General features: G+C 35.9%; 1 protein-coding gene across 2 annotated transcripts in view; it reads right to left on the bottom strand.

Moving 5' to 3' along the window:
- Window positions 1-13,098, bottom strand: part of EXOC2 (exocyst complex component 2) — a 256,237-nt gene that overhangs the window by 87,339 nt on the left and 155,800 nt on the right. For both annotated transcript variants that reach the window (XM_081086203.1, XM_081086202.1), the window contains exons 12-13: window positions 7,357-7,482; window positions 424-548 (exon numbers count right to left, since the gene is read on the bottom strand). In XM_081086203.1, the coding sequence (XP_080942329.1) occupies window positions 424-548; window positions 7,357-7,482 (251 nt within the window). The remainder of the gene's footprint in view (window positions 1-423; window positions 549-7,356; window positions 7,483-13,098) is intronic.

Here is a 13,098-nt window from a genome sequence, read left to right on the forward strand (position 1 = left end):
GGAGCTTTACAGTGCTTTTAATTAATCTTAAAATATTTGACAATAGTTATTATAGGTATTGGGCCCTTAAGGTTTTAAAAACGTCACTTCAGGACCTGGTTGGTGTGCTAAATGGTTGAGCATCAGCCTGCGCACTGAAGGTTCTCGGGTTCAATTCTAGATCAAGGGCACGTATCTGAGTTTCAGGTTTGATCCCAGCCCTGGTCCGGGTGTGTGTGGGAGGTAACCGATTGATGTGTCTCTCTCACATCAATGTTTCTCTCTGTCTCTCTCTTTCTCTCCCTCCCCCAAACCCCCAATAAGCGATGGGAAAAAAATATCCTCTGGTGAGGATTAAAAACAAGTCACTTCAGAATCTAAAATTTTTAAGACTAGAAATTCACAATGATTCGCTTTCATCAATTGTCATATATGTATACATACCTCACTGAAAAGGCTTCCATTAACATATGAAATCCAGAGTTTCCAGAAATTAGGCAGCTGACTTAAAACAAGCTTGGTCAATTTTTCAACAAATGCTACCCGGTGGGGAGATTTATATCTCCATGCTAAGGGGGAAAGAATAAAATACCATGACTATACTTTTGAAACAGGAATAAAAATCTGTTTAAACATACTTCCACTCCCCATCTAAAAATGTGCTCCACTTTGGCTGCAGAGCTTTAATATGCTGAAAGACCAATATTTTATTCTTCTGTCACACCACAACAGCCTGCAAGCACAGACAGCACACTCTCCGCAGAGGTCCCTGCTTTCTCATGGGCACGGCAGGCAGGGGAAGGACATGCAGGTCAGGAGGACACAACAGGGAGGACTTCACAGAGGAAGTTGCTTTGGCTTTTCAACCTTGTTGTCTTTGGGATGTTATATTTCTCTTTAAAAAGTCATGCCTTCAAACAGCAAAGTAAGGCACAGGCAGGGCTGGCCCACAACCAATATTTAAATTTGAAGCTAATATCAACTTATTAGAATGCCACCAGACACCCTATGTATTGAAAATTCAGTAAGAAGTCAAATTATCACAAAGGAGCACATTCAAACACAATCATGTAATTAATAACTCCTCCCATAACAAAGACATGTAAGCAAATATAAAAATGTTGAAGCCTCTTGGTTTACATATAATGTAATGTGATTATTGTAGTAAGTGGGGAATAAGGTCTTTATAGATTTCTTATGGGAAGGGTAAGTCTGTGGGAATAAAAAGTAAAGTAGTAGTAATTTAGTGAGCATTAATCACTTCCCAGCCTCTCCCATCTTTCTATATCACGCTCTTGCCTGTTTCCTTTTCCCTCCACACCCTGTTCCCTGGGCCTGGGGTTCTGCTTCTGAAACTCCAACAGGAGCAAGACAGAGGCATTTTCACTGTCCAACTTCACAACAATGATGAGGAGTGCTTCTGGAGTCAACTTCTAACTTTTACTCAGCAACTTCAAAGCAGGTTAAGAAACGGAACTTTCATCCTCCATCAACTACTGGCTTGCTTTCAAAATACTCCCAGGCAAAATGTTTTGTGGTTTGTTATTATCGATGCTATTCTAGTAGGAGAAGGATGGATTTTATTTATTTTCCAATATTTAACAATTTTCTAAATAGACAATATATGGCGAGAAAAGTTAAAAGGTATACAGTGAAGTCTACCACCCACCCTTGTCCCCCATTGTCCAGTTCACAACTCCAGCCATAAGAAATCACCGGTACTAGTTTTTTGTGATTCTTTCTGAAATGTCTTTTATATACAAAGGCAAACAGAAATATGTATTCTCCCCCCAAGTGAAAGCATACTAAAAACACAGCTTTTTTTCATTTAACAGTGAATGCTAGATTCTTCTATATCCTCTCCTCCCTCCCTCCGTTACATAGTAGTTCATATTCTGGAAGTATCATAATTTACTAAGGACTACTAGTAAGTCCCCTCCTACTGGACAGGACTGTTCGAAATCTTTTCCAGTTAACATTAATGTTCCAACCAGTAAGGTGTACCTTATCATTTAGCCATATGTGCAAGCACAGATGCTCCTTAACTTATGATGGGGCTACATCCCCTTAAACCCATTTTAAGTTGAAAATATCGTAAGTCGAAAATGCATTAAATACACCTAACCTAACAAATGTTAAAACTTAGTCTCACCTACGTGAAACGTGCTCAGAAGCCAATATCCAAAAACAAAACAAAATGCTGGCAACATGGTATATTGTAGTGTTGGTTGTTTACTCTCATGACTGCCTGGATGACTGAGCGCCGCAGCTCACCCTGTTGCCGAGCATCACAAGACAGTATCAGACTGCACATTGCTAGCCCAGGGAAAAAAGCCAAAATTCAAAATTTGAAATATGGTTTCTACTGAATGTGTACTGCTCTCATACCATCGTAATGTTGAAATATTGTTTAGTTGAACCATTATTAAGTAGGGGAATGTCTGCATAAGTATAGAATACATTCTCAGAAAAGGAACTGCTGGGTTCAAGGGTACACAGAGTTGTAGTTTCAATAGGTATTTTACATTGACCACTCTGGGGACTAGTTACACACCCATAAGAAACACATGCAAGTTACAGGTTCCTTATAACCTTAGCAATGAACAAATAGAACACATAAGACCCAAAACCATAAACACTGGTGGTTTTTGTGAAGCCAGCATCTCACTGTAGTGTTACAATGCCTTTTCAGTTTTTATTATGACTGAAGTTGAGTACCTACTCAGATATGCTTAAGAGCCATTCAAACTGCCTTTTTGTGGCCTGTAGAGTGTCTTTATTTATTGGGCATGTTAGTCTTTGGTCTATGTTAAGAGTTGTTGGGAATGCTTTATATTCTGCTGTCACATATGGGAAAGGCATGGCTCCTTCCTTAGGGTACACTGCAAAGTTGTACTTGTTCAACCGGCAAACTTGTACTGATTGTCACTGTGTGCTAATTCTGCAGCTGCGCTCTGAGGTCTGTCCATGATGCTCACCAGGTATACGAAACAGTGCAGGCCTCCTGCAATTAAACGGCCAGTACTAACGGTAATGTGACATGAGTTTAACCCGCAGTCATAAACAACTAGAAAATTGGGGTGGGGTGGGGGATTTATAAACAACTGTTTTGAGACAGTGAACAACAGAAAAGGGAAATGGGTGGTGAGTCCACATTTGCCCTGGCTTTCTGCCTGCAGGCAATTTCTAGACAAGGTAAAGGGAGGAGTAACCTAAACAAAGCTCAGTGGCCTTTCTGAGTTAGAAAGATGAATTTCAAGGAGGTGAATGGGAAATGCAGGGAAGAATTATGCAAAGTAGAAAAACCAAGCTCCAAAAATCTGCATAAGAGTCATCTTAAGTCTTTATTGAGTTATTAGGTCATGCATACATAGTGTAAGATCAAGATTCCCAGAGCTCTTAGCCTGAAGGAACAATCCTCATTAATTACTTGGCTCATTCAGTGGTGATCCAAGAGATCATACCTAGGTAGTAGAGCTGAAGTTTCCCTAGAATGAAGGTAACTTTAGACTTGTTCTAGCAACTTATGGCAGGCCTTGAATAGGTCAAACTTACTGTAAGCAACTGGTAAAACCAAGTCCAGCATTCTTTAAAGCAAGGCAACAAAACCCTGACACTCAACATTGGATAGTCACAGAGTCTGGGAAACAATAAAAAAACTGAAACGATTAGCCATGCCGAAAGGCAAGGAAATGTGAACCATGACCAGAAACGAGAAGAAAAACTACTCAATAATAACAGATCCAGAAATAGTGGAGATGACAGAATCATCCAGTAATGGCAATGTTAAAATATTAAATGAAAATAATGAAACGGAAGATAGTTAAAAGAACCAAATGGAACTTCTAGAGATGAAAAATACAGTATATGACATTTTTTAGGTTAAGACACTGCAGCTAGGACTGTCGCCGGCATCCAGAGACCAGCTACTAACCCGGCAACAACGGCTCTCAAGCAGCGCGACTACGTGAACTCAGAGGAACTCTGCTTCTCCCCACAGAAAGATCCAAGCAACAGCGGCCTCCTGATCTCCACACGCTCTGTCTGAGGAACAGCTGCTGTGGGTGAAGCCTCCCTCCACCAGCCAGAAGAGCCACAACAGCTGTGAACAGCACCCATCAGAAGACCCGCTAACAACAGAGGAGCAGCTGCTACCACAACCGCCCAAGGAGCAACCACAGCCCGAGGAGCCACTGCCACCTAGGGAGCAGCCACTGAACGACTCAATATCTATATACGTCAGTGAGATCAAACATGGGTAGACAAAGAAATCCCCAAAGGAAAGAAAAGGAGGACTCACCAGAAAAGCAGCTAAGTGATACAGAGGCATACAACATGACAGAAAAAGAATTCAGAATAAGGGTCCTAGAGTGCATACACCGGATGGAGGAAAAAATCGACAACTTATCCAAGAAGCAAGAAGAAACAGATGAAAAAATCGACAACTTAACTAAGACCCAAGAAGAAATGAAGTGCGATATAGCTGCAATAAAGAACACCATTGAAAGTATCAACAGTAGACTAGGAGAAGCGGAAGACCGAATTAGTGAATTAGAAGACAGGGAAGCAAAACACACCCAAACTGTACTTCAGTTGGAGAAAAAAATTAAAAGACAGGAGGAGAGCCTAAGGGAGCTTTGGGACAACATGAAACGAAACAACATACGAATAATAGGGGTGCCAGAACAACAGAAAGAGGAACAAGGATTAGAAAACCTATTGGAAGAAATAATATCAGAAAACTTCCCTGAGGTGGGGAAGAAAAAAGTCACACAAGCCCAGAGAGTCCCAAGCAAGGTGAACCCGAAAAGACCCACACCAAGACACATCATAATTACCATGGCAAATGTTCAGGACAAGGAGAGAATCTTACAGGCTGCAAGAGAGAGACGGAAAGTTACATACAAGGGATCTCCCATTAGATTATCAAATGATTTCTCAACAGAAACACATCAGGCCAGAAAAGAATGGACGGAAATTTACAAAGTGATGCAAAGCAAAGGATTGAATCCAAGAATACTCTATCCAGCAAGGCTATCATTCAAAATTGAAGGGGAAATAAGAAGCTTCACAGACAAAAAAAGGCTAAGGGAGTTTATCATCACCAAGCCAGCAATGCAAGAAATGCTAAAGGGACTGGTGTAAAAAGAAGAAATAAAAATCCCAGAAAGAAAACAGCCACACACACAAAAAAAGAAATGGCTACAAACAAGTACCTTTCAATAATAACTTTAAATGTAAACGGGCTAAATGCTCCAACCAAAAGATATCGAGTGGCTGAATGGATAAAAAATCATGACCCATACATTTGCTGTCTACAAGAGACCCACCTCATTAGAAAGGACTCACACAGACTGAAAGTGAAGGGATGGAAAAACATCTTTCAGGCTAATGGAAAAGAAAAGAAAGCTGGGGTAGCAATACTTATATCCGACAAAATAGACCTCAAAGTGAAGGCCATAACAAGAGATACGGAAGGCCACTTCATAATACTAAAAGGATCAATACAACAAGAAGATATAACCCTGATAAACATATATGCACCCAATGCAGGAGCACCCAAATACATAAAAAATCTTCTGGAAGATATCAAAGGAGAGATCGACAACAATACAATCATAGTAGGGGACTTTAATACACCACTGTCATCACTGGATAAGTCCTCTAGACAAACAATCAGCAAAGATACAGCAATACTAAATGACTCACTAGATCAGATGGACTTAATAGACATCTTCAGAACACTTCACCCCAGTGCCACGGAATATACATTCTACTCAAGTGCTCATGACACATATTCAAAAATAGACCATATATTGGGTCACAAGCAAAGTATCCCCAAATTCAAGAAGATTGAAATCATAAAAAGCGTCTTCGCAGACCATGATGGCATAATATTAGAAATAAACTGCAATAAAAACAACCCAAAATACTCAAACACCTGGAAGCTGAATAGCATGCTATTAAATATTGATTGGGTTACCAATGAAATCAAAGACACTGCAGATAAAAGATTAAAGTAGTTGAAAGCTTAGCAACTGACACTATAAAGAAACACAGATGGGGAGTGAGGGACAGAGCCTGAGTGATCTATAAGGTAATCTACTGTCCTAACATACACATAACTGGAGTTGCAGAAAAGGAAGCAGACAGAAAAACATTTGAGAAAATTACAACCAAAATTTTTTAAGATTTGACAAAAATTTCCAGGATTTGATAAAATAGATCAAAGAAGCTTGACAAAACCCAGGCAGGATAAATTTGAACTGTTCAAGGTGATGTAATTCATTATAGTCAGTCTCAAGTATAATTTCTAATTTATTTAAGCCTGTTAGTATATCAACTGGTGGTGTGAAAGACATTAACAGAGAAGGAGTGAGGTAAAGTGTGTAGACATGAAAAGGAAGGATTTTTTAAAAAACTGGTGGGCTGCACTCCAAGGTCAGGTTCTAGGTCTACATGTTTACAGGGCCACATTATAGCACAGCAGGGAGAAGCAGACAGTTCTCTTCTCCAATTGTTTGGTGCACAGGGTGGAGAATGCGCACAGGATAAGAAGAATGAATATCATATAGAAGCCCTTCATTTAGTGTAAGTGAATCATCTAATTTTAAGGTGTTCTTATAACGGCCATTTAAATTTATTAATGAAATGTTAAAAAAATTCCCTACTTCAATACTTGTAAGAATAATATGAAATACTTCCAAATAAATTTTAGAGGCATTTGAATTTAATATAAAGGAAGGTATTTTTATTATTCTATTTGGATTATTTTATTTCTAGTATTGAGGTTAGAAATACCAGTGATTAACAGCGTCTAATTGGCACACCACTACATTATAATCAATGTATTTTATATAAGTAAATAAACAATAGGTAAATATCAACATTACAAAATTAAAAAATGTAACATGGTTATAATTTGAGATACCTTATCTTATGAAAAAAATAGCAAATAATTTATGATTAATAATAAGTCCTTCCCAAACAAAAGTTTAAAATTCATTGAAAATATGTCTTTCTCTGTACTGACAACAGAAATTACTTTTGTTGCAAAATTAACCTTGAAATTCTCACAGAATTTTTTCTGTGGCATATTTGAAAAAATTAAACCACAGAAAATATAAAACTATACTTTTACCTAAATATGTTGAATAAATACTGACCTGCGGCCAATGACTTACTAAGAAATCAAATGGCATGTATTTAATGTACAATGTAATTACTGGGTAGTTACTTAATAAGTAGAAGAGACAACAGTTGATAATATTTAGCAGTAGTAACAGAACTAGTTATGGAAATTTCCAAGAGAAAAATGTTTTAAATTAAACAAGGAGGGATTTAAAAGACAAAGTGGGCATAGAGAGATATACTTACTGTCATCTCGACCAGACTGAAAGCTGCTGCCCCGCTTCAGTGATGCTGTCTGACTAAGATGGGCCAACACTGAGGGGCGAACATCGCTATCCAGATCCACCATGGGACTGTGCAGGCCTGCGGTACCTGGAAGGGAGAGGGAACATTCCTATAGGTTCTATGTGTTCATATTTAGTTGGTTTAAAGAACCGCTTCTCTGAGTTATTTCTTGCTCACTTTTTCACTCTTTTAAATAAAAGATTTACTAAGTAAAATAAAAAAATCTCCTCCAAGTAGCTTTTTAAAATCATTCTCACCATGATAGACTTGGAGGATCCAATCCATTACTTTGGCTTGACAGAGAAATGTAACAAATCATGGAGTGAAACTTATATATCATTTTAGAGTGAATGTTCAGTAAAACTGGGGAGAGAGATGCTCTAGGAATATTAACATCAGCATGAGAAATCACTTTTTGAAAAACGACTTGGCACTTGGGAGTCACAGAGGTCTGACTTTTAATGGAACAGATTTATAGCACAAATCTTTGGCTTCTCTCATAAATTTAAATCCTCTAATCCCATTTCTTTCTTTCTTTCTTTGGGATGTGGAATTTGCTTCCTTGTTTATATTCCTGATGGCAGCCAAGCTAGTTTGGATCCTTTTCACCCCACACTGCTAATATTCCAGAAGCCTAACATGCCATTATTGTCAAGAAATTATCTTTATTGTCCGGGAATAAATATTCCAAAATATCCCCAGAATCCCATACCAAATTATCCTAAAAACCAGGAAACATTTTTTTCTAAATTGGGTATCAAGAGCTATTAGGATTGGAATCCCATGTTGGTAAATATGTTAGTAAGACATTCACTTAAAATGCTAAAATTTGCCTTTCAGTATGGTATGTAAAGGTGCCTATGAGCCCCCCACTCTGAGCTCTTTGGCTGAGCATCTTCAAAACAAGCTGAATTCACTAAACACTTACAGAGTATTTACCATGCATAGAACTCTTAAATATTCTGCCTATGAAAATGCATTCCACATTTTTCTGCCTTATTTTCTATCCTCTCTACCTAAAAAGACTTACTCATTCCTCTTCCTTTAAAATGCTATTGCACGAAGCATTGCCATCTTCTTAGGGATAAGGATTAAATATTATATCTCTGTCCAGTCACTGGACCTTCTGCAATAACTCCCTCATTATATACTGAGTGACCGATACTAAATTAGTCAAATAAAAACCCTATCTTATTTTATAAGTTAATACTAAAAGCTTATAGATTTGTTTTCAGGTGTAAAAGATAAAACACATTTATAAAATAATAATTTTATGCCACTGGTAATGTTAGCTATTCAATAACACTGTGCAGTTATATATTAGACATCTCCTATGTGCCAGGAACTATACAGACCCTGGGGATAAGATGATGAATAAAACGATAGGCCCCTGCTCTCAACTTATTTAAATTCTGGTGGAAGCAGGAGAAAAAGCAATAAATAAATAAAATACAGTAAAAAGTGTACTGTTTCATGGGCTCCTCCTATCATGAGCCACTTAACATGATACAATGTGAAATTACAATACAATACAATACAGTACTATCCTCACAAATTTTATCAGATAGGTTTTATAGAAACAGAAATTTATTGAACACCTATTGTGTTTCAACTCTGTGCTAAATGCTTTATTTATATGCATTTCTACTTTGGTAAACATATCTAATACAAGAAGACTTGTATAATTTAATATTAAGAAAACAAAATTAATGTAATTTAGAGTAAAAAATACAAACAAGAAAAAAATACTTTTTAAGTAACTGATACTTTCTACATTAAAGAAGAAATCATATAGTCACCACATAGTAGAATTCAGGAAGTTAATATCAAAATATCAATATTCTGAAACACCCTCAAAGTATAAAGGGGATTGAACTTAGTATCACATTAAACATTTATATAAAAATTTATAGAATAAAAAAATGCATATTGAAAGGTGCAAGAAGTGTGCTTTAATTTAAAAAGTTACAATATTACTCTTGAAGGTATCAGGACTTTAAATTTTTTATTAAAAAGGAAAAGACTTCCTAGTTTCCTAAAAGTACACTGTATACCATTCTTACAAAAAATACAATTACCATTGTTCAAGTAAATCCTCAGAAAAGGTTTTCTATATAACTGATGTATTTACAAGTTTAATTTAAATGGTTTAAGATTAAGACTATATATATAGCTGAATTTAAGTAACTAGAATTCTTAAACTGTTAGAGACTGATTTATCTTTCCCTGTATTAAGAATATGCTTTTCTTCTATTAGAAAGCATAGCATAATTTTCTATGATATCAGGAAAAGAAAGATAACATGAACTAATTTATTAATTGGTGATGTTGAATTACCAGCAAGTATGTCACAGCAGCAGGAAGCTAGAATAGCAGTCTACCCTGAGAACTAATGAACATCTGGAACACATCTGGCAAGATGTGTTTCTGCTGAGAGACCAGAAGAGAGCGCTTCAGCACTGCACACAAACACACACACACGCCCAGCACACAAACAGTGGGCATTAACTCAGAAATGTGTTCTACTCTGTACCATTTTGCATCTTCTTACTGTCAAAAATAAAGGTCTTACGATGAGTTATTTTACAGGAAATTAACAGAATTATCCTTTGAAGAGAAAATTAATGGAAACATTTTAAATTTCAGTAGTCAGAAAGCAAGTATATAAAAAACTTTGAGGATTCTGAGATTTCTTTTAAATTTCTACCCCACAAAAGACTGAACAAATATGAAGTGGTTTTGATGAGAATAAAGCATTACTAAAAAGAACAAAAAAAGATGAAGAAAACATTTTCTGTAATAAAATCAGCAAAAGGTTTTAAAATATCTTACAATAAATCATTTTATTTTCTTTTGACTGTTTAACCTCACAATATCATAGCAATATCTACTGATGTGTTTAAGAGAATATATATATTTATACAAAACATGTGGTTATAAAGGAGAATAATTATGAAGTTTCATATGTCATGCTCTGATTTATGTGCAGGTCATATGCAACTGAAAACATTATTACTCAGTATATTTTCCCTGAAGACCCTTGAGATCCAGCTGAGGACAGTATTCAATTGTACACACACACTTCAGTTTTTTCATTACAATATTAGCTTGCAATGGGACATTTTGTAGGTGACAGAGACTAAGTATTTGTAAAACTGCAATTGACTTTGTCTTTTGCAAGCTTAATACTGCATTAATGAGTTATGAGAAATCATTATTTTCTTGACAGTAAATTTTCTCTAGAAATGAAATGTTCCTATAATGTTTTTCCTAGATGAAACATTTTTAAAAGCCTTTTACTAAATGGGATTACAGCCTCTCTGCCTTCATTTGTGCTAATACTAACCATTAATTGTTCCCTATATTTGAAACTTAGGGCAGGGTATAATTCTGCCCAAGATTCTCATGGCTATACAACTCATATGGGGCTTTGCAGCTAGCTTAAGGAGTCATAATAGGCCTATGCTTTATCACCTGTAAAAATTAGGGCTTGAAACCATGCATATTTTAAAGTATCTTCTTAGTTATAAAATTCTGATTCTATTATATGAAGTTTAATTCTGAAACTTTAAATCTCCACTGAGAACAAAATATGCTTATTCTGCTCACTATTGCTACAATTTAGGACACTGATTAGTGGTGTCATCTAAATGTATAAAAAATCTGCCTCTACACAGAGGGCATATGGGAAAATGGGAAAATTTATTCTTAAAAGAAAACCACATAAAGAAAATATTAAAGGCAACAAAAAAATAACAGTGAAACCTTTATCTGAATTTTACAATTTCATTGTGAATCTTACAGGTTAGATATTCCAAAGACACTAAGGAAAGTAACCAATAATTACACTCAGATAAATAAGTGCTTTTAAGATCCAAATTACTTGGCTATTACCTATCAAAAGTTATCTGAGCGGAATAACTTTAGGGTAAAGACTACTTTAGAGACAAAACCGCACATAGGAGCACACCCAACAGCACGGAACCATCACTACAGTATTTGTACAAACAAAATTCTAGAACTGAATGTCCTTCAGGTGCAGCTCTACCTTCTAAATTCTACAAACCAGTGTTTGATTTACAATTTTACCAATATATCAAAGAAAAGATAGGAATCTTATCTACAGAGGCTTGGAAGAAGCATCTTGGAAGAAAAACTCCTTTAAACACTTAAAAGTTTTTAAAAACTAAGCTTCTTAATTACTGACAATCAAGAGGTCAATATTTTTATTCCCCAGTTAAATAAAGTTTCTATAGCATGCTACCGGCATTCTTAAAAGAAACTCTTCCTAACTGTGAATATACAAGAGTAATTGAAAAGATTAAAAACAAAAAAATTAGAAAAATCATTTTTGGATATAATACTACATTTTGTTTTAATATGAGAAAAATAGAAAATTTCTTTCAGAAGTTGCAGAAGTTATTTTCTTCACAGTGCTAATAAAACAATCCACCACTTCATTAAAAGAATAAAAGCTGCGGTGTGGAAATAAAAGTTTAAACTGCTTTATTTTCTACAGAAAATAAACTAATAATCTATTATAATTTGCTATTGAAAAACTAAAACATTTGCTATTTTTTTCCCTGCAACTGAGAGATTTCTACTAGATAAAAAAGTTTTCAGCTTTATGCTAATCTAATAGATCTGAAAAGATCTGCAAAGCTAAAAAACTTAAGGGTTTACATTAAAACGCTGATTCTTACCAAAAACTCCTAACGACTTTAAGATGACTTTATAGAAAATGCTTATTATACCTCGTATTCCCTCAGACTTCCTGGAAACCTTATCATGTATCAGTCAAATCCTTTCAACTCAAGATGTACAAGTTTACCCTATTTTAAATGAAAAGCAGTTAGTATTTGTTTTAACAGACCCTATATAACATAAAGGGCAGAAGAGACTGTTCTTCAGGGAAGACTGCAAATGTGGAGCCAGGTGAATAAATTCACTGTATTTTTCTCATCCTTCGTGCCTCTTGAAAGTTTTCTCACAGGCAACAATAGTGTGGGGAACACTGATCTACAACCCTGACTCTCAGAAGGGCAGCTGACTTCCTTACTGCCCTTAAACACCTTTGAACACATTTTCCTGAGCACAGCGGGCCCTTGTCCCATGTGCAGCACGACCACCCACTGTTGCTTGTTGACCAAACACACAGGGCCAGGAGCCTCCACAGACACAGGCAGGATGGGATTCCTTTCAAGCACAACACACAGAAGAATTTCAATGCCAAAGCTGGGGGGCAGGGGTGAGTATAGTAAGGCAGAATTACAAATTCCTCATGAATTAGACCTGTGTCAACAGATTAAAATGTTCTTTTTGATCTTATGCTTCTATATATATTTAAAGTTCCTATAGGAGCATTTCCTCAATTTAAAGGGGATAATTTAATCAAATTAAACAAAGGGAGACATATTTAACATACCTTACTTCACTTTCTAGGGTGTCAGAATTGCCCTTAACAGGTTCCAGGCAGCCATTCTGATATAACATTATTCACAACAATAGTTGAGAAAAGAAAAACTATTTTAAAAGCAAAACTACTGGTGTGAACTTTGAAGAAGTATTTATTCACTAACATTGGCTATCTAAGCAAAAACTGTAAAAGCTGGATGGGTCAATAAACAAAACAAAATTACTTATGTTTTTAGTACTACATTTTTCTTGTAATTATATAAATTTAAGTAGAGAAAACATGCTTAC

The sequence above is a fragment of the Myotis nattereri genome (assembly GCF_964212035.1).
Source record: "Myotis nattereri genome assembly, chromosome: 3".
Classification (NCBI taxonomy): Eukaryota; Metazoa; Chordata; class Mammalia; order Chiroptera; family Vespertilionidae; genus Myotis; species Myotis nattereri.